The sequence below is a fragment of the Neurospora tetrasperma genome (genome assembly GCF_000213175.1).
Source record: "Neurospora tetrasperma FGSC 2508 unplaced genomic scaffold NEUTE1scaffold_1, whole genome shotgun sequence".
Lineage (NCBI taxonomy): Eukaryota > Fungi > Ascomycota > Sordariomycetes > Sordariales > Sordariaceae > Neurospora > Neurospora tetrasperma.
In genome coordinates, this window is record NW_009799099.1 from 2,769,199 (window position 1) to 2,793,200 (window position 24,002).

A 24,002-nucleotide genomic window follows, 5' to 3' on the forward strand; every position below is an offset into this window, starting at 1 on the left:
TAATAATGCCTAAAAAAGCAAAATCGGCTAATTTATCCAATTATATAGCTTTGTATATAGCTGCCTATAGAGGAGGTTGAAATAAGTTATTCTTATATAGATATAATAAAATACAAGAGTGTAAAGATCGAGCTTAATATGAATATAATTTAGTAAGTGCTTATACTACTATTATATCTCTACTAGGTTATTCTAATATAAAAAAAGTAGGAAGAGTGTATAATAAAAAGGTAAAGTCTATAACTCTTAATAAAATAATATTATAGGGCTAGCGCTTAGGATTAAAGATTCGGCTTTACTAAGTCTATTAAGATGGGTTAGTCGTATTAATAAGGATACGAGCCTCTTAATTAGTCAGATCTATATATTTGCCTAGCCTGTGCGCCCGACTTTAAAACCTTCTTTCAACTACACCCCTCTAATATAATCTTTTCTTATTCTCTTTATTAAATATAGCATTTCAACTACACACGACTGCTCGCTATACAATACTCTAATAGACCCGTTATATTATATTTAACCCTCTTTTCAAGTTAATACTATTGCCGACCTCTTATAGGTATGCTTAAAGAATCTCTCTCCTATCTATAATAATCGTTCTTATAATAGTACCGATATAGATTCTATAGTCTTAAAACCCCTAAGAACGGATATAATAGTTTAATACCGCCTTTAAGACTGTACTTAGCGAATTCGCTACTTTTAAAACCTTACTAGCTACCTAAAAGCTAGTCCTCCCTACCTTTAAAAAGTTCTTAGGGAATAAAGAAGATTTCGAAATTTGGGTTTTAAACGTATAAACTGAACTCTATATAGATAGCTTCGCTATTAGCGATTTAGAAGTACAGTTTTACTATTTACTCGCCTGCTTATTGTCCTTTATTAAGAAGCTATTCGTTGCTTTTGCTGCCTACGGCCTACAATCGCCTTCTAAACTATTTTCGAAATTTAGGTTTATATATAGAAACTCTAATATAATTAAGAGAGTTAAGTAAGAGTTGTACTAACTACGTTAAAAACCCGGCTCTAAGGAATCTATAGCAGCCTTCATCGCCCGTTTTGAAGAGGTACTATATTGCGCCCGTATAGATTCCTGGTTTAACGCTGCTAAGGTTAGTTAATTTACCGTTGCCTTAAATAATAATTAGAAACAACAGTTCTTAGAAAGAATCGATATACCTAAGTAATATTTCTAACTATTTGAATACTTCTATTAATTTAATAGTAATACTTTTTTCGTTTTGATATCGATATTATTATTGAAACACCCGGTTAATAACAATAACGCTAGTAATCCTATAAATACCTCTATTAATTATACTATTCCAATAAAGATAAAAGGGAGTAGAAAGGTCTCCTAGAAGTAGAAGAATAAATAGAAGAAGGAGGGTAAGTATATTAATTATAATAGTAGATTGTACTAGTTTAAGAAGTGCCCTCGGATCTCGAAGATAAATATAGTCCGGCTATAACCCAGTAGGGGCTTAAACGGCTACAATAGTAATACTAGAGGAGGAGAAGATTCGGATTGAGTAAAGGTTAGAAACCAACCCTAATAATATTGAAGGTAGAGGAGCGCTGCTACGCCCAAAAGGAGGGGCTTCTAATTGGTTTATTAGGTATACTATTTATTAGTTAGAAGGTAATAAGATTAATATATAATACCCTCTACCGCTTAGCTGTATTAATAGTATTTATTATAAAATATAATTGTAGGAGGGTAGTAAACGTTATATTTCGTAAGTATAAAATTATTAAACTATTTTTATAGCGATAAAGATGAGGCTCTTATTGGTAGGAGAAGTAGAACGATACGAAGTATTAGGTAATAGCTTTTATTCTCGTTGTCTCTATTATAGATTACTAAAGTAATACAGTAATAGTCCCCGGATAGGTAAGGTTTAGAAATATCCCCTAATTTAGTCTTAGTACTTCGGCTAGCGTATAGTTCTGTGAGGGTAGTAATACTAATTCGGGTAGGGAGTAAGTAATTATATAGCATTTATTTAGGGGCTTAAATAGGGAAATCTTTCTTTCTAATATTATTAATATTTATACCTATTTAATTAGGCAATTTGGCTAGGAGCGGTTGTAGCGGATTTTGGTCATTTTTCGTATATTTAGTAGAGTGTTTTCTAGTGTGGTAGGGCGCGCTCCCTAAGGGGGAGGAGTAGGGGGGTAATATTATAGGGCTAGCGCCTAAGATTAAAGACTCGGTTTTACTAAGTCTACCAAGACGGGTTGGTCGTATCGATAAGGATACGAGCCTCCTGATTGGTCGGATCCATATATTTGCCTGGCCCGTGCGCCCGACTATAAAACCTTCTTTCAATTGCACCCCTCTAGTACAGTCTTCTCTTGCTCTCTTTATTAAATATAGCATTTCAACTATACACGACTGCTCGCTGTGTAATACTCTAGCAGACCCGTTACAAATAATATTAAATTATTTGGTCTTGGATGTAGTATTTAAGTTCCCAACTGGAACTAAATTCCTATATATACCTACTAGAGTGGATAATAACGTTGATATTTATCCATTAGAGGGGCGTAGTGTAATTACAGGTAGTGAGTATTGAGTTGCTAAGTCTATGGGGTGTGAACTAACTATTAAGAGCGGTGTAATGGTTCCATTTGTAAGAAATGTAAGGGATTCTGAAAAAGATCGTTTGGTATATAGAAGCCCTTATAAAGGTATAATGCAGCAATTACAGCGTAAAAGACGTTCTTATCCAAAGAATAGTTTTCATGATCATTTATATAAGTTAATTGGTAATTCTCAACTGACCTATCACACTCCATCATGAAGACTCCATAGAAATCCATAGGAGAGGAGGTTGTTCTACTTGCCGTCTAGGTTCCGTCTCGGCACATCAAAAACTGCACATTGCCATCATTCTTCATGTTTTCAGAATCAAACATATCCCAGGAGAATGCAAAGTGCCAGCACAGCACGCCTCGTTACCCGCCCTCAAGTTTCTCTCGTTCTCACTTGTTCGCATTCTTGGTCCGTCACGAGATTTGTCTAAGCGATTGCAAAGGGATTTGAAGGGCCCACGGGGAGCGAAACGGGATCTGGGACGGGACCCGTTATCTGCTACCTACCCGTAGGACTTGAGGCTACAGTAAATAGTCTAGGACTACGCATGTTGACTAAACAACCATCCATACAACAGCCAAGTCAAGCTGATTTAGGGTAGCATTTTGCCCCATTCTCGGCTATAATACCTGCCCTATCAAACCAATTGCGCTCTTTTGCTCGATTAGATCTTGATAGATATTGCCCCATCCACTCTCCAGTCTCCATCCTCCAGTCTAGCCACGTCAGACAGACATGAGAACACGCCTTTTCCCTCAACTCACCCGCTCACAAACGCTCTCACTCTCACATCCTTGCGGGTTAGTTTTGTTCATCAGTGGAATTCATTTATTTTCTGGTTGCTCCTGCCTCCACGTTATGAATACTACCCAGCGCCGCGGTTATCCGTTCCTTCCCACTGGCTCTCTTGGCCGTCACTGCCCCGTAGCGTTTTCGTTTTGCTTCTACTTGTTTTGGTTCTGTGGGAGCAGGATCTCTCTCTCTCTCTCACTCCATTGCACCTTCTTTTTCCAGATGTTCACTATGATCGGTCCGGTTCCATTTCGTGATCTTGAACGTCTTGATGCCGTCGGTCTCACCTCTCTCCACTCAAACGCTAGTGAACCACCAGATGACCCCTTGGCATATACCGGTATGCGAGGACGGTGTCATATGGGGCTGATCGAAGAGATGAGTGGCATGATCATTTGGATAATCAACACTTACCTAGTTTAGTGGAAGCTGCGGCGTTCAGTCACTGACTGCCGGAAGGATTCGAAGAGGGAACAGGAAGATACTGTCACCATGGAAAGATTTCAACCAGCAAAGGTACCTAGATACCACGGATGGACAACATACCGTCCTCTACATGCCATTTTTTCTTGATTAAAATCAACTGTGTACCTTGCCCGGGCAGCCACGAGCAGCAAAGTGCCATGTATCTTTGCCTGCTCGAGTGAGTAAACCCCACTATCTAGCTTACTCCGGGCGCGCTGGCGGACATCCGTCTACCCAAAAGATCCCCGAAATTAGCGGGGACCCGAAGCCAGATGGACGTACCGGATTCAACTGAGGACCCCAGAATCTCAAGGTTGTTATTACAGAAGACAGAGGACTCCGACGCAAATCTTTCCATGCTTCAGCCGTCTATCTGTCTGTTTCATTCGGCAGGCAAATGCTGCTCTTCAACTATTCATCTATCCATCCATCCATCCCCTTCCTCCTTCTTCCCGCCCGTCCTGTCTATCCATCTGCCCACGGACAACCGAAGGCCCCGACTGGACCGTTGCGCCATACAGACATTCAACGCCTGCCTACCGGCCGGCCGTCCGTTTGGCTGGCGGCCAGTCCCGCCCGTGCCCGCACTTGCACTTTGCGTAACGCCGTGGAGGGCGGGGCTTGGTGTGCTGTGAAAGATGAGGAAGATCGGGAGCAACCCAAGCACATTTCATGACTGTTAGTGAATGGGGCTAATATCTAAATGAAGCCACTATCGAGTTTGTCATGTCCGTCTATCCAACTAGTTGCTAACTAGTCTAGTGGTGATCATCCTCTCCTGGAAGACACTAGTAAACTATAACTCTTTTACTGCGTATATGTTATATACATGCAATACACTTCTTGCAAGAGATCCAGCAAGGCATGGCATAAGCAAAATCATCATCAGCAGCAGCATCATAGTCGTTCGTTTGCTCGGCTATGGTCTGCCGAAACACAAAGAAACAGAACGGTTGTCTGTGCCTGTTCCCAGTTGGCTTTACTGACTCGTTGTTGGGGATCAGTTGGTTACGGGAGATAACTCTAGTTGGTTGGCTAGTTGGCTGAATGGTTGGTTCCGTTTCGGTGCGTGGCGTTGCGTGGCCTGCTTGCTTGAGTGTCTGACTGACTGGAGGAACGGTTGGGCACAGGGAAACAACGTGCTGATGCCGCCGCTACTAGTGCCAATAAAGCCAATGAAGCGGTCGATGATGCGGTCGTAACCTGAAAACGCTGAGGCAAACAACGTACAGCGCCAGCTTGGTAGCGTTTAGTAGAAACTTACCTTACGGACACATGAAATGCATTGATGGCGAGATACTGCAAGTGTCATGGTATTATAATCCTTGGGGGTTGTGATGTTCGCCAAGAGTGAACAGTGAGTGGAGGACGTATCAGTGATGTGGTGTATGTATCGGTGCTGATTCAGAAGAGTCTGGTAAAATTTGAATAGGCTCACTCGCGGAACCGGGATCAATAAATGTCCATGGGAAGATCTCTGTCCTGCCGAACGTTTTCCTGTTGATCTTTTCCCCTTTTTCCTTTTCGAACATGAAGAGGGAAGATCGAAAAACATGCGGGGAAGAAGAAAGCAACCAAGCGGAAGGGCGTCCTGCAAATCTGTCTGGTGGATATGTGCATCTTCCCGTGCTGTTGAGTTCGTTGTCCTCAGTATGGCTATTGTCATATTTATCTCTGCTGATTGCCCTCGGCTGCGTTGATACCTCTAGTACACACTTGCTAATATTCAGGTTATCAGTTAGTACATCAATGATCCAGTACCATCCTCTGTCCATGTCATCCATGTTCTTTCCCCATCCCTTCTCTCCCTTCTCTAACCGCTTTTCTCCAGGGTAAGGGCCCCTCAACCGGTAGTTGGCCGGCACCAACAACCTGACATGCATCTCATTGATCAACCGAACGATCTTTGAACCCATGCTATTGCCTTTCTTTCCTCTTTTGCCATCAAAATGTTTGGTTAGGAGGGTGGCATTCCACCCATGGAAATGGCGAGCGAGCGAGGGGGGATGAAGGAGACAAGGGGGATGAACAAGGGGTTGATCGATACTAGTGTAAATCGACGATAAAACGTGGGGTTGAGTACCTCTAGGCTTGCGAGGCTTAATACGATGGTACAAGTTCTTCCTCGGTTATCCTTCGTCCGAGCACCGAATTCCCTCTTTAATTTAGTAGGTAGGTGAGGCGACATAGGGACATGCGGGACGTGTGTCAGAGGAGGCCCTGTCTTGTCTTATGGCTCACAGCCTCCTACTGCAGGAGTGAGGGTACGCTCGAATCGATGCTCCTGCCTTACCGAAGCAGGGTGGATGGTATGGACCTTGAACATACTCTGTTACGTAGAGATAGTTACAGTCTAACAGACATCACTGATGTCAAGCTTTAGAAAGACACTCCACGTCGTCGATAGTCCTCCGAGGAGGAGATCTTTGGCGAAGGCAAGATCCCAAAGCGTTACAGTCCAGTCAAGCTTGGTTACACGCAGACAGGGTACGACCGCGATTCAGCACGCCTTTCATTGGTTCCTGGGCTGCAACCAGACTTGTATCTGTCTGCTTTGAACGCTGGAGTAATAAAGTGGTAGGCATCTGCCATAACATCTGTTATTAGGTACGATTCTTGCAAGTGAAGGTAATACATCCTGAGAGAGGAGCATGTCATCCTGTTGACGGATCTCAGGCATCTCTGTGCATGTGTGTGTATCTGTGTGTGTAACCGACTTCCTTGTGCTTTTGCTACGCGGATATCTAAGTTTGGTGGCACGGGTGAGATTTAGAGGGAAATAAGATGTGGACGAGGTTCCATTTCCTTCTACTTGTCTGATTATGGTTATAAGCAAATTCTGTCATTATAGGCAGCACCGACACGCCCACCTCTAGAAGCCTGTATGCAACTAATCGCATCTTCCCAAGGTCAAGTCCCACGAAACCTCCACCAGGCCTGGTGGGCTGTGATTGCCTTCCCGTGTTTTCCGGGTAAACACCGCAGCTGTGGGTTAGAACACGGAAGCCGCGACAGCTACAATCCAGCTGCCCCTGCCTTACCAACACAACAATGTCTCTACCAAACAAAGAAAGTGAGTTATCACTCACCATTGTCGCAGCAAAGTCATACCGCCAAGGCCCATGATGCCCTCATCACTCTTTCCTCAATCCCCCCCACATCAGTTCTGTCACAGAGACATCCTATAGGTAACCCAAGACCTGTGCCCAGCTTTCATGATGACACCGATGACACCTGATTCATCATTTTTCTTCTCCTTTCGTGCGTTCTCTTCGGTCTTCAGGATGTGGCCTTCGGGATGGAATCCTACCTCAATCATTCCGCGTCGAGTTACTTAGGAACTATAGTAGATAACATTGAATGGTGGATGCTAGGTAGGTAAGAGAGGCAAGTAAAGTTTGATGTTTGGGATAGGCGATCAATCATCTACCACCTGTCTCCCGTGATGTGCAAGTTGTCGTGATCTCTTCAGCTCTGGGTTGCTTATGCCGGAAGGGTTGAAATGGGAGGATTGTCAGCGACCGTTGAAGGTTCTTGTCCTGGACTTACCCAGATAGGACATCTTGGTGTTGTTTGTTTCTTCGCGGGATGTAATCGCCATAAATGTAGGTATGGTCTGTGAAGAGTCTGTCATTTAGCTTGTCATCATGCCCTTCAGCTCAAAATTTCCGATGCATATAACGAACGCTCTTATGCCGTTTTTGCCCAAAGATGTCAAGGAGAGATACTCTGAGTATAGAGTCTCAATGGCGGAGGACGCAAGACAGAACTTGGAAGGGGAAATGGGCGAGAGTCAACTGTACCTTAGGCTGGCTACCTTGGGCAGTAATTGGAAGTCACAACGTAAAATATACGACAGGAGAAATATTGTTGACTAATTGCTCATATACAGAGAAGCCACATTGGCACAGAGATTTCCTCGAAATCGGGAGGGAAAGAATGAGTACACTGTTCCGTCCGGAATAGAAGAGGTTGGCTGGTTCGGCAAAGAATAAACAATACCATTCTCTTTGTTTTGGGTTAAAAGGCGAGGAATACGACATGTCACGTCCTGAAACTGCATGGGGTTTGCTCTCTTTTCCTGTCTGCTCCATGCTTCTGATAAGGAAACATGTTCCTATACGCAGTGACGTACGGTACGGTAGCTCGATAGACGAGATGTAGAGGCAGATACATGACCTCTAGCTTGCAATCAATCCTGATACCGGAAGCTGTCGAAAATGAAAAGTATCGCAGAGACTTTCAAGTCACCGCACACTCAAAGATGAGAGTCGGAGGAATGGCGAAAGACATTGGGGAAGGAAACAACAAGTTGAACGCCATGGGTAAAATGCAATATATGTTTGAGCTAGGATATGGGCTGCTCAGAGCGACCTAGTTGGGAAGGCCCATATAGTTCCTTGCTGTCCAGTGAGCTGGGTTGAGAGAATATGAATGGTTGAAAGGGACTAGACTACCGTCGTTTGCTACCTACTGTCCGTCAATGCAATTGGACTGAACAGTGGCTGCCCGGCGCGTGTTTTCATACCTAGATTCAAAATGAAGTTTAAGAGACCGCGGAGAGTAAGCCTTTTTCATACCGTTTTTGGCCTATACCAGCCCATAACTGCCCATTTCAGGCTCGTATCGTAACGATTTTGGGTTGTCATTGCTGTCTCTATCACAACGTCCTCTCTATACCCATAACCAGCCGGGCTCGGTAAAGTACAGGTCAATCCTCGTTGTCGTTGTAGTCGCGGTTGCTCAAGGGGAGATTCCCGCCGGTCTGATGTCACAACATTTGCCGAGCCCATAGGGTACGGCTACTGCTGTATGACCGGCATCATGCACTGAACGGTCAAAATCTGCACAAGTCATATGCATTCAACGTCGTTAGCTACACATTCAAAATAGTTATGTTCTATCTCAAGATGACTTAGCTGGTGTCTAACTAGTCATCATCGGGGGTCACTTACCTGGCTCGCTATGCCACTGGCTCTGTTCTCTTCGTTGTCGAACCTCACTCTCTCGGTCGTCTGACCCGTGATGGGACAGGCCCTACCGTGTGAGATATGAGAGCAACAATCTCCTGATGCCTCTTGCCAAACCCTGTGAGATTCCTTGCTCCGTTCGCTTCTTCGGACTGCTATGGCATGCTTCGGAAGTCAACCTAGGCATCGAGACACTCATTAAGAACAAAAACAGACAGCATGCCAGCGAGATAGAATGGATTTCATGAGAGGGAGGGAGGTCTGTCATGTAGTACTGCTTCACTCAACCCCATCTAACTCCGGGTCTAACTGAGAGTAGCAAAGTTCAGCGCGGGAGTCCAAAGCATGCTTCTGAGTCCACCAATATCTATCTCTCAAGCTGCCCGAGCATCAGAATGGCCACGTTGGCAAGCATGCAATCAGTTGCAATCAAAACTAAACCATAGCGCTACACCTGTTTGAGCAAAACCGCTTGAGTAAGTAGAAGCGGTAGTGTTGTGGTTGAACTAGTCCTTGTTTCTCGACGGGGGGTTTTTTTCTTCTTTTTTCTGCTTTTGTCTTTCTCCCTCCAAAGACACTTGACGCTCCGAGGTTCCAAAGCATCGTTACCCAATGGTGACGCAATATACAACGAAAAACGAAGGCTTTTCATGGGTGTCGATCTTTCCTCGTACGGTACGCTCTGCAGCTCACCAAAGCTAGAAGTCCAGATATTGCCATGTAGGTAAGATGTCGCCATGTCTAAGCTTTTGTTCAAAGACCAGTGAAGCAAGGGACCAAGAAGGTGCATGATGAAAGGGCCTTGGGGAGGAAATGGAACAGCAAGTATTCCAAGATTGCTATTTGTCGTGATACCAATAGCCCACCCAGACAATGAATAATCTCCAGCAAGTATCCGGTGTGTGTGAGCCTGACGACCAAACGCTCTGGGGGTGTCAGGTTGCCTTAAGACCCAGATGCCATTATCCAAGAGAGACATGGATCAAGGGTGCCAGTCTGTATGGATGGATGGGTGCTTACATGCGCTGGGGATATAATATTATAGGTTCGGTTATGGCTAAAGGCACGCTCTTTTGACGGCCCAGCCTGTCGATAATCAGTCGTCATCACAATATCCATGCTCACTTCTCCATGATAGACTGTCGGGGAACCACCAATCTCCCTTAATCGGGTGAGGTGAGGAGCCGTTAGATAGGTTGTAGTAAAGAGAATGTTGCATGAAACATGATGAGGCTCGTGACACCACCCATGATCTCGCTCCACTTCTTTGGCAGGCACACTATCCTCGCATCGCCCAGTAATTTCAGTAGCCGCCCGGTTGAAAGATAGATGGCACACAGCGGGATATATGGTGATTGAGGCAGCAAGAAGGATGCGCCGGCGACAGTCTGGGGCAATTCAAGCCGGGACGACCGGGCAGTAAACCCGGATACCTACATAGAGCCAGACACACCTGACTGCCTGACATAGAGGCACCGATCTCAATAACACAAACACACGCATGCGTAAGCACACATGCGTGGCCTACTTCGTGACCATTAACAGAGAAATGACGTGCTTTCGATCGGGCTTCTGGTATGATTGAGGAAGACCCAAGGCGGGGTTGACCCTGTTGAAGAGTGAAAACGGTGAGCTCGCCACGGACGGCCGTCTGCTCCGGTCAGGAACCGAAGACCGGAGTACCGTGTCACAGAGCATACTTCCCTATCTTCGAGTCACTCTTATTGATGTACATCACCAAGTGTATCGTGGCATCGTAAATTTGTAGTCGTGCTTCTCATTGGTTTCAGGCAATACTTGTCATGCGTTCCTGTCTTCTCACGTCTCCTTGTCAAACCGTGATACGGGGTAGAGGATCCCTCACGCCCAAACCTATTGTTCGAGATCATGTTGCTCTTTGTAATGAGTGGGCGGTTGCTCACATGCTTTCCATAAACAAATAATAGGGCAGTCTGATCTCTCCGACGTCATTCATGTATGGAACACAGATCATTCTTGATAAAACCATATCTCAGTGGCTCGGGACCTTGAAAGCCTCCTGCACATAGACTTGGGAGCCAAACGACAGTAAGAAGGAGACCCCACGCAGTGAATTTTGTGTACAGGATCAAGTGTAACCGCGATTCCATGAATATTCCCGTAGGCGACAGCGTCTTTCATCTCTGTGTGCTGCTACTTTGTCAAGTTAGCACAACAGACTCCCAGGCTTCCCGCCACCAAGAAAATCCCTCCCGCCATTGTCCGTACGGAAAGGGCACAGGGGGTAGCACAAGCTACAATCACCAAAAGGGCCTAGAGGTCGCGTGGCGTCTCCTCCTGGTTCCTGGTCCTTTTTTCTTCTTTTTTTCTTTTCTTTTTTTTGTATTTTCTCAGATAGTGATAGAACACCGTACTCTCCGAAGTACCACTCTATTCCTAACATCTCTTGGCTTCCTCACGTCTCTGAGGCCCCTGTCCATTGGATGAGCGAGTGGAAGGTGAGACAAGTAAGATCAGGGAAGCGACAATGCAAAGTAAAGTGAAGCCAGCCTTGACCAAAGCAAGTGCAAAAGAAGATGCAGGTGCAAAAAAACATGTGTTATGGAGGTTGCCTTCTTGTGAGGCTCAGCATGCCAGAGTGCTGGGTATCTGGATGTCTGCATGGCTTTCGGGTCGCCGCCTTGTTTCCGGCCTCTTCAGCTGGAATAGGGATACGGGAAGGATATGGAATAAGCAACCTTTGCTCGTGCTGACAAGGTGCATGCTAGGGTATGTTGGAAGCTTTTCCGAGGTTTCTATGGGACGAATTGGGGGAGGCAGTCCCTTGTCGGAAAGCGAGGATGAAGGTAGGCAGTGATCTATCTGTTAACCTTTTATCACAGCATCTTCTGCCAAGATTCTCGTAGACCACTGCGCGCCGGCGCTTGCAAGCTGGTGCTTTGTTTGTATTCATGTAGGAATCGCTGTCTCATCTTGATTTTGTTTGCCTTCCTGGAGAAGGTCTTGGCCTGGGATGAATTGGGGCTCTGACTCGACCACCTTCCTCTTCCGCGAATGCCCTGTCAGCCACTGTGGGAGTTCTCTGCTCTTCAGCTCCCGTTTCCATTTCCCTGTGGCTTGAGAATTCGCATAGCGCGAGATTGTCCTGGGAATAAGAACCGCGGGGGAGCTGGATAGCCTGCAATGTGTTAGAGAAAGATGGCTGAAAGAGAACCGGAAATAGGCAATGCCGAAGGTCTGGTCAGGATGGAGGCTGTCATGTTGAAAGCGACAGAGGGGGAAAAAAAAAAGACAGGTAGGGCAAACATGCAGGAGATGTCGGCAAGGCAGCCATGGGGAAAAGTGTGTGGTTGGGAGGAGACTTGGCCCCTGAAATGCCTGATCAAGCGGGCATGATTGAAGCTTGTTGGGTCAACTTGACCCGCTGTCCTCCCTCGGCTACCTTGGGAGATATCTGGCATGACGCAGCTCATCCACGGCCGCAACGTGTTAGGCCATGACGGTGAGATGGATGTAGAGGTGCCTCCTCCGAGGAGGTCTGGGCGAGGTGTGTCGAGTGTATCGTGGACTTCTCGTTGGGCGGTGGTCGTTAGTGGTTGGAGGTTGGGAAGAGATTGCGACATGCAGCGGTTTGGCATTTGATGTGGCGTTTGCCTCTGGGGTTGGCCAGCTCATGTCGCACAAAAAGTCCTATCGATAGCTCTGGCAGCGTTTGATAGCGCTTAGGGACTGGTCGCCTTTGCGCGACTTGACGCCTCTCTGACTCCTATTTTCATCTACATGATGGGTGCCCCTTTTTCTCTGACCATCAACGCTCCTACCTAGCGTGTACACAACAGAGTTGGACATATTATCTTGGTACCTCCGTATTCGCCGAAAGGAACAGGCCCGAGTGCCTATAACGGTGTCAGGACTAGTCGCTACTTGTTCGTAATGCATGACGGCGGGACAGACAGACCAGACGGTGCTGGTCCGAGCACGCCGATTGCAATGCATCTTCCTGACACCTTGTTACCAGGTCCGGATTGGACATTGTGGAGATCGCCCAAACGAGGAGCACTTCAGCTGGCCAGCCGAAGTCCTCAATCATCATTGACCGACTTCGCCCCCCTCCTGTCTTGCTCTGCCAGCACCTCCGTACCTTATGCAGTGTTGCCTCAAGGGAACAAACCAGGACTAATGAAGAAGGTGTCGCCCACACCAGCTGGCAGGCGGAGACGGTTCTTCGGCAAGTTCAAGTGTCTCTGAACCTTTATGTACCGCTACTGAGCGAGACAGACGCATTTCCTGATATCAGTCATCTTATATGCTTGGTATACCACCCTGATCCTCCTTCCTCGTGTTGGTTCTGCATGAAAGATCATCTGATTACGGGCCAGGCAGCAAGCAGTCGCAATGTTGACATTCTTATCCTCTCCATTTGTCTGAATTCTGACAGCCTCTGCCAGCTAGTTTCGGAACCCCTCTTCTGATTGCCGCTCTCCAAGCTCCCGGCATAAAAGCAGTACAGGCAGCGGATGGGCACTTGAATTCACGTGTTCTTCTCTTTGACCACTTCTTGTCGAACTGTGTTACGACGCCGGTTCGAGTAAACGACCAATGGTCGAGGAATGTATACGAAGAGACCGGCAGGTACCATTGGCTCGGCGGTTTCCCCTTTCACTCTATCCGGGAAAAGGCAACCGGGTGCCTTCCTTCGTCACCTCGTTCCCTCTTTGCTTCACTTCCTTCTCTTTTGCCTGGGTCGGTTAGAAAAGATCGATTTGTCTGTCCGTCCGGGAAGGATGTGTTCGCCTGCCCTCATTATTGGCTAGCCAAATGGCACTCTTCGCTACTTCGATGACCCTACTTGTCCGCGATCCTCAAAGCCGAGCAACCAGCCCTTCAGTTTGTGTAACCTTTTCATCTTTATTTATCTCATTTTGACGGAAAGAGAGTTGATCAATGAATCAAAAAGTGAATTTGATAACAGTCAGTGTCCTAATCACGAAGTCGAAGTACGTCATGAGATGCCATAGTTCTCAGTCTGACCAACGAGTTGTGTAAATGGATGGATGACAAAGCCATCACATCTGCCAATTATGCTCCTCGAAATACGGCATATTTTGTGAGACCTTCGGAGCCAGTTCGGTATTGGCATTGCTGTTTACACAGTAAAGCATCTGATGACAGTAGTCAAATTCGTTACTGCCAAGGGATGATACAGACATCAGGCATATACCATTGCGTCTAAAGCCATTACTGATGTTCCACTCATCGTGATGCTTGCTTCACACACTTCGTCAAGACGGAAGATACCTCAGAATAGCCTGTTAGCTATTGGAGAGAGTAATGTTCCTGGACGGCTCAAAAACACCGTAAAGAATAGTGTGTGCGAGAACTCGAATTAGCAAAGGGAAACGCTTTGATGTGATGCAGGACAGGAACATACGACACTGGAGATCTGCCGGTCATTACTGACCGAAAGACGATGAGCTGTGAAGCAAAGACACCTAAACCCACATCGTCGACAGCATGTACATAATGATTTTCAACAAATGGTTTGCAATGAAACTGAAATTGAAAGTGTGCTGGGTATCATTTAATGGTAGTAGTAGACCTGAAATGGAGCTCATGATCTGTGTTTTCCCTTTTCCCCTTCTCCGTTCACATCTGCTGCTTTGCCTTCACAATGTTCGTCTCTGCTCCAACAGTTGCTCCCTCGGCCACAGACACCTGAAGCACATCTTTTTCTGAGCAATACTGAGAAGCCATAACCTTCCTTCACAAGCTGTATAATCTTCTCAGATCCGTTTGACATCTTCATCTCAGTTCTCGTCTTGGATACACCAGTGGTCAAGCTAGAATTTCATCATGCCAGGAAACATTCTCCTAGTCCTCATTCCCTCTGCTACATCAGCACCAGCAAGACCAGACTCCAGACCTTGCCTTTGCGCGTCCAAGACCATCCACCACCACTCCATCACCGTTAGGGCTGTGCCCTCATACTGCTGTCCAAGGATACCCAACTCCTGGGCCCACTTGATGATCAGCTCAGCTTCAAACGGCATTATCGCTGGCTTGAGCGTCTTGCACAGCTCCTCAGGGCCCATGGCACCCTTGGAAGCGATCGTGACAAGTACCACGCACAGATAGCGCAACCACCGAGTTGCGTCAACTCGGCTAAACACATCGCACCAGATGGGCGTCGCGCCATCCGGCCCCATGTTAGGAGGCGGTGCTGACATGATGCGCTTGCGGAAATCAACCAGCTCTTGATCGTCGTCGTAGCGGTAGGTCTCCGTAGGGATGACATCTATGCGGAAGTGAAGGTATTTCTTGGTATACTTTCTCGTCTCGTAGTTGCCCGGTTCGAAACCCATAGGTACGTGTGGCTGGCCTGTGGTCTCGATGCGGACGCGCTGGTAGGCTTGCAGGTTGAGCAGGGCCATAATCATGCCGTCGTTGGTGATATATGTGACACGTTTCTTCTCACCAGCCCGGAAGGCTTTGTCGAGTTCCCGTTTGTAGGCGAGGGCTTGAGCGAGTCTTTCCTCGTGTGCAACCTTGTCGAGCAGGTCGGTGATTCGGTTGGCAATGCGCCAACGCCAGCCATTCTGGAACCGGGAGTTGGATTTCGAGATGATACCCTCACGTTGGAGCTGATCAACGCCCTTCACCATGAGACCCTCGACCTCTGCTCTAGAGAGGGTGGGGAATAAGCTGTTGCGTTGCTTGCTGATGTGCTCCTTTGAGTATGTCTCTATCGGCGTCACGCATAATGATCGCATGAATGCCATGGCAAGTGCCAACTCTCTTCTTCTGATATCGTCTTGTTCTTTGCTGTCGTCTTCATCAATTGACAGTGCCATTGCTTCCGACGTTGCGTCTTGAAACTTGTTGAACACCGAACGCTGCGGATGGTTGTATGTCTCTCGCCACTCACGATCCTCAATTCCTATTCCGGTAACGTTATAGTCTCTCTCGAGAGCAGTCCTGGATTTCGGTAGGTCGGCATGACGGAACTCGTCAAGGTTGGAAGCCCACTTGATGAGCCACTTCCAATCGTATTCGAGGATATTGTCAAAATTGATCTTCGGCACGCCCACTCCATAGGCTTTGAGGAAAGCACGTCTGAACTTATCAGTCAGGTTCACAATACTCGACATACGGTCCTTCTTCAAAGAACCCCAAGTATGCCTGAGCTGGCTGAGCGTCATATCGGGGAAGAGTCTCATCATCAAACCCCAATCAACCACCCTGTCAACACCACCCAGCAGTGTAGTGACGACCACAAACGCGGTAACCTTGACGTTATCGCTGCTCCAGTCCAGCTCCAGTGAGCGGTCACCGGAAACCCGCAAGAAGTCATTGTCCGTGGTGGGATAAGCTGTGTGCTCACGCTCCGTCTTGATGGCAGGAAGTTTGATCTTGGGAGGCCGGCCTCCGTGGCCTTTTCGTCCCGGTTTGTTCGGTTCAGTTTTCCGGGTCGTGCGAGTGGCCCGGACAGGCCGTACGATGACTCTGTCGGGGCTGTCACCGTCATACGGGAGCGACTCATCGTCCGCCACCTGAACAACGTCATCATACGGCAAGGTATCCAAGCCAAACTGTCGATCCTCTGACCATTTAAGCGTCAGATTTTTCATACTAGTCTTGGTCGTCGATGAAGAAATGTTGATGAAAATAGGTTTCGACGACACGATATTGGCTGTGAGTAAGGCGGTACCAGGTGAAGAGCGTTCCCACGCCACGCACTTGTCAATGAGTGTGGTGACTCTCCCGTATTCCGGATCCTTCCAGCTATCGGGGTTGAATGTGATCCCTGGGCCCTTGGCCATCGCTTCAGCACTGCGAGGTAGGTTCTCCTCTGTAAGAGAGTCAAGATCTGGCATCCAACCTTGGACAGCAAAACTACCATTGTGGTTCTCGAAGAATTGCCACCCCTTTGAGGACCAAGAACCCCGTGATTCGTCTTGAATCGTAGTACAAGGGGCGAACTGAAATACTACGGGCTTATGGACTCCCTCAGCCTTTTCATTATTTGATGTGGCATCATCGCCAGCTGTGGACTCTACGTCCTTTGATGGGACTGACTTCGCAGCTTGCTTCGACTGTCCTTTTTCTGTGGAAGCACCGGCCTCATGGATGTCGAGGTTAGGTTCTAGAAACTGGACCTCAACAACGCGTTTCTCGATAGGTCGTAGACGGTTGTCAAAGAACCAAGGCGGCAAGCTGCCCAATCCTGGATTTCTCACTTTACCAACATGCGGAAGCAATTTGTGCAACTTTCTGAGCGCCGCTTCTTTCTTCTTACTGCCGTACTTAGCCGGCAACAGGCCGTATGCCTTGATCGCCTCAATGACTGAAGGGGGTTCGATATTCTCATCTTGGTCGGTTATGTGTTTCGTGTAAGTTGGTGCGTAAAGCTTTGCGGGACGTCCCCTCCTCCTCGGGCCTGTGTGATAGGGGGATGTGTGATCCGGCTCCCACGTGGAACCATCCGAATCGTCATTATGCGCGCCGTCACGTTTGCTTGGTGTACCTCGCTCATCCAATCTTGCTCTCTTTTCTGGGTGGCCGTCCGAAAGCTCATCTCCCGCTGGGCGCTTGTAGGAGCTGGCCTTTTCAGATTCCAATACCCAGAGAGGATCCGTAGAGTCGCGGACTTTCTCATCGTTGTGCTGAGTGTAAAAGGGCGCGTTAAAGACTTCGACTTCGTCAATCTTTCTCCTGCTTCGAAACTTTTGGCCATTTGCGTTGACCTTCCGCTCTTCTTTGCTATTACCAGCAGGTTTCTCGTACAGTTCCTCCAAAGTGGCGAGCTCTTCTTGCGTCGGTGAAAACGCTGTGGGAATATAGAGGCTTGGATACTTCTCCTTCATCCTTCTCTTGACCTTCATTGGCATTGGATCGTTGGTCTTGACGCCAGTTTTCAAAATAAGAGAGAGTTCAATGAACCTGCCCGCCTCCGTCCTCAGCATGTGGGTGTGAAGAATAGCTAGATGGCGAGTTTCCAGCGCTTTGATTGCGGCCTGATGATTCTTCCAGGTTGGAGGAGATTGGTGTCTGAACGCCCGAAGGTACACTTTAGTCAGGGCATAGAATAAAGATTTGCCCCCAGGGAAGACGCCAAAGTTGTTGTCCAGAAGATACAGAATGATGTCACGAGCCTGGGCGGTCCTCTTCTTGGCCTCGGTGGAAAAACGACTGTAGTCTTTGGAAGGAATGAACGGCGCCACTTCAACTTGAACTTGGCTAGCAGGCTGTTGATGCTGCTGAATGTTGACTGGGTACGGTTCCGGGTATGCTTCATCAACTGTTTGACTATCCAGTGCGTGACCGTATTCCTGTGAATACCGGGAGGGTTGAGGGGGTGACGAATATGAAGCAACATGAACATCTTGGTGGCTTTGCACATAATGTCCCTGGTTAGAGTGTGGGCCCGGGCCTGCGTATGAGGGTTGCATATTGCTAGGATCAGGATACAACGACATCTGGACAACTCTGGAAGAAGGTGAAGCACGATCGGAGGCGTAACCGCTAGTACCAATTTGACGGCCTTGTTGGTGCGGTATCTCGGTATACGCCGATAGTTGGACTGAGGGTACTGATTTCCTTTGGTCCACGAGGGATCTTCTAAGACTAGCATCAACTCCGGGAATAGAGAGGTGTTCATCTTGATGACTATATGGCTGTACACGCTGGGGTGTTTGTTGTGCGTCCACAAGATGCTGAATCTGCATCGCATCATGTTGGCTACCGGGATTGCTGGGTGTTGTGAGGGTATCATCTTCCTTGGAGAAGTTACGGATGATTCCTCCACATTTGGGCTTAGGTGCAACATGGGCGACATGAGAAAATAGAGGACTGCTGGCTCCTCGATGTTGCTGATGAGTCGGTAGTTGAGCAGCATCTTCTACGCTTTCAATGACATTGTCGGCATTCAACCCACGAAAAGCCATTCCGGCATTCTGGATCGCTCGAACACCGGCTCTGACATTGGTGCGTGAGCGAGCTGATGATTTTCGCATTCTGCGCCCGTCCTTCTCCGGTTGGGTGCCAACTGGTACGGTTGTATTATCTCCAGCATTCGACGCTACAGAAGCAGCATCACGCTCCGGTGACATGATCCTCCGTCGCTTTCTTCCGCGTTCTATGACAGTAGAAGGGTCGAAGTTCGGGTTGCAAGGCGTTTGAGCTTTCGTTTGGTGATACTTGAGTCCAATGTCATTCTTCCAAGCACCACCACATGTTTCGCACTTGTATGGCTTTGAGTCGGCTGGAAGCATCTGCGCCCTACGGCCTCCTCGGACTCGGGTGCTTCCCCCACGACCGCGGCCACCACGGCCACCGCGAGCAGCTCCACCTCTCGCTGGTGCCAGATCATCTACAATACTCTGAGGGGTTGATGGTTCAGCAGCTATGAGCTGGCTGGTGTTTTGATTTGTTCTGAGTGTTGCAATCTCTTTCAGAATTGCCAGGGCCTTTTGATTGTGCTCGTCCGTGTCCTCAAAAATAAACACGAAGGTCCAGGAAGGAGTCCCATTACCACTTTCCTTGGTCACAACAACCAAGCTCTTGCCGTCTGCCCCAGGGACGTCCCGTATAGCCGGATCATCCAGCATATCATCAGCTTTGATGGCGAGAGGTTCTTTACCAGCTTCTTCCAGATCCCTGTCGAATATGACCGCCCGGCCTTCCAAAGAGAATGTCAATTTTCCGGAAATGCCATTATAGCTCGCATTCAGTACGGTCTTTGGGTGGTTGGTACCTCCCAAGATGGGGGATGCCGGAGATCGATCCGTGCCAGACGCCTGAGAAGTACCCAAGAAGCTGAGGTCCTTCAGCCTATGCGATCTGAACACAATGACAATGGACTTTCTGGGTCGTCCAGTAGTCTGTGGGTTTGGGTTAAGAGAGCCAGGAATCCCTCTGTAGGCACCAGGTGGTCTCTCTTCCATAGGCTCAGGAGACGTAGTCTCTGTGTGGCTTGCGAGGTTTTCAGCGTTGGCATCATCTCCGTTCACACTCTGGTCTACTGGCGTGATGGGCTCAAAGTTCGGCTGTCCTGACATGACAACATCGTCTGGGGTTTTGGACGCCTCGGCCTCGGTCTGTGACATGGCTTCAAGTCGGCTCAGGTGGCGACCTTTTCGCTTTGCCATCGAACGAGGCTTCTTGGCCAACCGGCAGATTTCCGTAAGCGAAAGGTCCGATGTTTCGGGGAACGATTTTGCTCGTACTTGGCCAAAGCCATAGGCACTGGCGCCGGCCGCAGCGGGTGGGGTGTCTTCGGTATCATCTTCAGCAGCAGGGTTTGCCACAGAAAACATATAGGCAGAAGTCTTCCCTTTCCTCTCCAGTCTGCTTACAACTTGAAAATGCTTGAGATGCGGTGGTTGCTGCGTTTCAGCGACCTTGGTTAAGTGGCTTGCCATGTATCGGCGGAAGGCGTATCCGACCGTGGCAACGCTGACCTGGGGATTCGAGGCTCCTGCTGGGCCTGCGCTCTGTATCACTTCAAATACATTTTGAGCAAGGGGCTTCTCTGGAGTCCAGCCAGGGAAGATACGGCGACGCTTGGGCTTGGGCTCGTTCTTCGCCGCCTCATCGGCTTTGGTGGCTTTTCCGAAGAGGGCCAGCGCATTAGGTTTGGGCTCCCGATGGCGTGTGGCATCCGAATAGAGCGATGTCTTCTTGCCTGTGGCAAGAAACTTTTCCCATTCCTCGTCTGTTGGGTCCCTTATGAACTTGAGACAGTCCTTGAAGACTTTACGTGCGCCAGGAAAGGTGGCAGCGGTGTACTTGAGAACACCCAAGTCAACGATACGTTGACAGTTCTTGGCAAGGGTTTTCATCTGCCAGTGTTTCCCCACGACGCCCATCTTGGACCTCAAATCGGCATAGCGAATGACTTGCCATGCCTTGACGACGCCGACGAAGGTTCGAGCGAAAGCCTCCATGTCGATGTTATCCCTAGTCCACCGATCATGCCAGGTAACGGGCTCCAGGTCCTTGGTAAGCGTCTCGACTGACAAATCAAGACCACCAGTCTCAGTCTCCAGAATGGGGGGCGCGAAGTCGATAAGCCAGAGCTTGCTAGTTTTCATCTTGGACACTACTATGGTCCGCTTTGCGATGTAGCCTTTCCTGGCAAGGGAATCGGTTCGCTTGGGAAGGGAGCGTTTATCCTGATCCACTAATCTTCGAAGGTCGCTCTGCAAAATGCCTTTGTCTCTAACAGATGCAATGCCAAGCAAACACTTCCATTCAAGAACGGGGACTCTCTTGTAGTCTACACCATGGCGAGTGAGAGTCTGCCAAACAAGGTCTTCGGCAGGGTAGATTCGAGGCCGAATAGTAAGTAACGCCTTTTTAAATCTCGATTTGGAGGCTTTCTGATGAGAAGCAGCTGCTTTGCTGAGCTTGGACGCCGGCTGTTTTGCTTTTGGTGCGGGTTCTTTGAAAATGTCGGCAGGCTCGCCATCGACTTCTGCTCCATTGCTCTCAGCGGCTTCCGGTAGAGCGAGAACTTCTTGTAGCTCAAGCTTGTTGTAGCGCTTATTCTTGTTGATTAAGATTTGGGGTCGGGTTCGCAGCCAATCCCAGGCCCAGCGAGCCGATACCATCTCGGCCGGTGAGAAAGAGCTTTCATCGAGCTTCTCTTCATCTTTCTGTGTGATTTGCGCCGCCACAGCAGCGATATCTTCTCCTGAAGTTGCATCTTGCCGCGCGTCGAGAGTGTTGTGATACTGACGGACAATTCTCAGCAGTGCAGAGACAGACACGCCTTTGCAATATCAAACTGAGTTAGTATTCAAGTCCATCTCAAAGATGCATCACTTTGCGTTTCTACTTGTCTGCGACAAAACACCCCCAGGTTGACTGCAAACAAGAGCAGCGCAAGCTTATGCAAGTCTTGTAATATTTGTTGCCAAGGGGGTGATAGCGCGGCGGGATGTTGGTGTAAGAGAATCGAGATTCTTGGCTGGAGGTATGGAGGCGAATGAGGATGAGAAACGGGGAATTGAAAAGAACTCACCTGTCTCTCCGGAATAGGCGATCTCGGGGATGAGACCCTCGAGCAAAACCTCGAGACCGACGCCGCTCATAATGAGTGAGAACCGTGGTGCATGACGGTCGGCATGAGGCGATAAAAAAGGATGGTGGAAAGTTTGATGCTGGGGCTCGAACCGAAGATCTCTCGCGATGCAATTTTTTCGCTAGGTGGTAGCGGCGAGCGTTTCGTTGGGCGGACTGGGGAGCTTGGTTGATTTCTTGGTGGTGTCGCTTTGGGTGGAAAGGATCTCGCTTCGAGTGCGACCAGGGCAATATTTTTTTTTCTCCTCTTTTTTTTTTGACTTTGGTTATCAAACTGGATCCGTGCAAAGTGGTAAGGAATGCCGCTGTTTCGAGTTTCTGTCGGTACAAGTGAATGGAGGGGGACGAGCAGTAGACGGAGATAAGATGGCAGTCGCAGACGAGGGGCAATTGAAAATTTCTAGGTTGTTAGAGCAATGGGCACTTTCCGTTTCGCAACTTCTGGCCAGGTCCAGGTCCGTCGGGTCCGTTGTTGTGTGGGGGAATGAATTTTTCCTTCTCTCTCTCTCTTTCTCTTTTCTCTTTCCGTTTTTTTTTATTTCTTTTTTTTTTTTATTCTTATGTTGTTTACTAGGGTGGGAAGCAATTGGAGGAAGCTCCCGACGTCTGAGAGTTGCAAGTGTAATGCTCTTGCCATTCCTCGATTGCGAGTGTCGATGACGAATGACGAGTAGGTAGGTACCTGGGGGTAGGTAGTGCTCATTTCACTTCCACTTCTTGTCACCGACATGACAGGTTTTGGCAGGTGACTGCACCCACCGAAATTGGGATGTCATAGCACTCCCGTCCCGTCGGCAACCATCAAATGCACTACCCAGGCTACCACAAAGGAACAATTTGACCACTGCATCCAAACCTAAACCAGCAGCGCGCGGTTGGTCAATATTCGTTCGTATTATGGCATTACCCTGCAAAGAATTTGATTACGCTCCTTGTAAACCTTATCAGATGCATGCCAACATTTTGTGCTGCCATACAGGACTCCATTGAAATACAAGCCATTACCCAATCCGCCTCAGCCTAGCTATACGAGCGTATTAGGTCTCCGCTCAGCCATAAGCTTGCGGTATTGTGCCACCACGTCTTCACGAACCTTTTGTAGCTCCTCACGCTGCCGTAAACTTCCCGCGGCCTTGGGGATTCCCTCGACATCGACCGTCGCTCCGCCGACAAGCAATTTCTTGCTAGGAATCTTCAACTCGGGAGGAGCATCCGCCACTTCGTTGAGACCGACCTTGGCCTCGCCTCGCTTCTTCTTGATTTCCTCCCACGGATCATCCTCCTTCTCCTTAGACTCGCCAAGGTATCTAGAGCCCTTTTTACCCTTCTTCTTTTTCTTCCCCGCTTCCATGTTCAGCTTCCAAGTGACGCCCATAGACTCCTCCTCCATCTCCTTCTCTTCCAGCTCTTCCAGTTCTTCTTCTCTCTTCTCCTTGATCTTGGCGTCTTGTACCCTCCATTCATCGTAAAGCTTGTGCATCTTCATCTCCTTCCTCGTTCGCCAGATCTTGAGACCGAGCGGATCCTTACCGTTCTTGGCCTTGTTGTTCACCAAACCACTGATGGGTAGCGCGGCGTCTACACGCTGACTGAACTCGGAAAGCTTCTCGCCTGGTCGGATCTTGAGTTCGGGCTTTGATTCTGGTTCTTTCTCGGGAGCGGGTGTCTCGTTGGAAGCGGCGGCGGCGGCGGCGGCAGCTGCCTTTTTCTTGGCCTTCTTGCTGGGTGGCGGTGCGCCATTGTCGAGCCCGGAACGCGGCTTCCTTCCTTCGGCAAAAGCCATCAGACGCTTGAAGGCGCGCGGCGCATCCTGAGTTTCAGGTGCTCGTTTCCTTTTGGACGAAGTCTTCTGGATGCCATCGGTGTTTTTCTTTTGTACAGGCTGTTTCTTCTTGGAAATAGTCGTGGGCGGGAGCGGCTTTGCAATTTGGGTTGGGGGAAGGTCGAAGCTGTGTCGGAAGTCAGGTATCCATCAATTGATCGTATAACACGCCTTTGTTTGCTTACGTCGACAGGTCCTTCTCGCGGCGGGTGTGTTTGTGAGGCATCGTAAATGTTTCAGGCTTCTTGCTGTCCTGGATTGTCTTCTTGCACTGCTTCAGCCGATGTCAAGG

General features: G+C 48.4%; 7 protein-coding genes across 7 annotated transcripts; 4 read left to right on the forward strand and 3 right to left on the reverse strand.

Annotated features, from left to right (window-relative positions):
• Positions 1 to 312: 312 nt before the first annotated feature.
• Positions 313 to 2,083, forward strand: NEUTE1DRAFT_107400 (uncharacterized protein; the record flags this gene model as incomplete). Its single annotated transcript, XM_009849712.1, has 13 exons — positions 313 to 316; positions 817 to 952; positions 984 to 991; positions 1,090 to 1,112; positions 1,149 to 1,183; positions 1,380 to 1,389; positions 1,511 to 1,538; positions 1,636 to 1,642; positions 1,717 to 1,739; positions 1,772 to 1,794; positions 1,884 to 1,894; positions 1,981 to 1,983; positions 2,071 to 2,083. 13 exons carry the CDS (start codon positions 313 to 315, stop codon positions 2,081 to 2,083), a joined length of 324 nt encoding a protein of 107 aa, XP_009848014.1.
• A 2,558-nt stretch (positions 2,084 to 4,641) lies between these two features.
• NEUTE1DRAFT_127610 (uncharacterized protein) lies at positions 4,642 to 5,772 on the reverse strand (the record flags this gene model as incomplete). Its single annotated transcript, XM_009849713.1, has 3 exons — positions 4,642 to 5,010; positions 5,121 to 5,155; positions 5,295 to 5,772. The coding sequence occupies 3 exons, from the start codon at positions 5,770 to 5,772 to the stop codon at positions 4,678 to 4,680; spliced, it is 846 nt and encodes a 281-aa protein (XP_009848015.1).
• Positions 5,773 to 6,050: 278 nt separating this feature from the next.
• NEUTE1DRAFT_36127 (uncharacterized protein) lies at positions 6,051 to 6,437 on the forward strand (the record flags this gene model as incomplete). The annotated part of the gene is made up of 2 exons (XM_009848835.1): positions 6,051 to 6,158; positions 6,264 to 6,437. 2 exons carry the CDS (start codon positions 6,051 to 6,053, stop codon positions 6,435 to 6,437), a joined length of 282 nt encoding a protein of 93 aa, XP_009847137.1.
• Positions 6,438 to 7,503: 1,066 nt separating this feature from the next.
• Positions 7,504 to 7,886, forward strand: NEUTE1DRAFT_144167 (uncharacterized protein; the record flags this gene model as incomplete). Its single annotated transcript, XM_009849714.1, has 2 exons — positions 7,504 to 7,681; positions 7,749 to 7,886. The coding sequence occupies 2 exons, from the start codon at positions 7,504 to 7,506 to the stop codon at positions 7,820 to 7,822; spliced, it is 252 nt and encodes an 83-aa protein (XP_009848016.1).
• A 2,582-nt stretch (positions 7,887 to 10,468) lies between these two features.
• On the forward strand, positions 10,469 to 10,943 carry NEUTE1DRAFT_37150 (uncharacterized protein; the record flags this gene model as incomplete). The annotated part of the gene is made up of 2 exons (XM_009848876.1): positions 10,469 to 10,582; positions 10,875 to 10,943. Coding segments are annotated over 2 exons (183 nt in total), but the record flags the coding sequence as incomplete, so codon positions are not given.
• Positions 10,944 to 14,362: 3,419 nt separating this feature from the next.
• NEUTE1DRAFT_144168 (uncharacterized protein) lies at positions 14,363 to 21,899 on the reverse strand (the record flags this gene model as incomplete). The annotated part of the gene is made up of 2 exons (XM_009849715.1): positions 14,363 to 21,577; positions 21,830 to 21,899. 2 exons carry the CDS (start codon positions 21,897 to 21,899, stop codon positions 14,646 to 14,648), a joined length of 7,002 nt encoding a protein of 2,333 aa, XP_009848017.1.
• Positions 21,900 to 22,912: 1,013 nt separating this feature from the next.
• Positions 22,913 to 23,936, reverse strand: NEUTE1DRAFT_76310 (uncharacterized protein; the record flags this gene model as incomplete). The annotated part of the gene is made up of 2 exons (XM_009849716.1): positions 22,913 to 23,837; positions 23,896 to 23,936. The coding sequence occupies 2 exons, from the start codon at positions 23,934 to 23,936 to the stop codon at positions 22,913 to 22,915; spliced, it is 966 nt and encodes a 321-aa protein (XP_009848018.1).
• Positions 23,937 to 24,002: the final 66 nt, after the last annotated feature.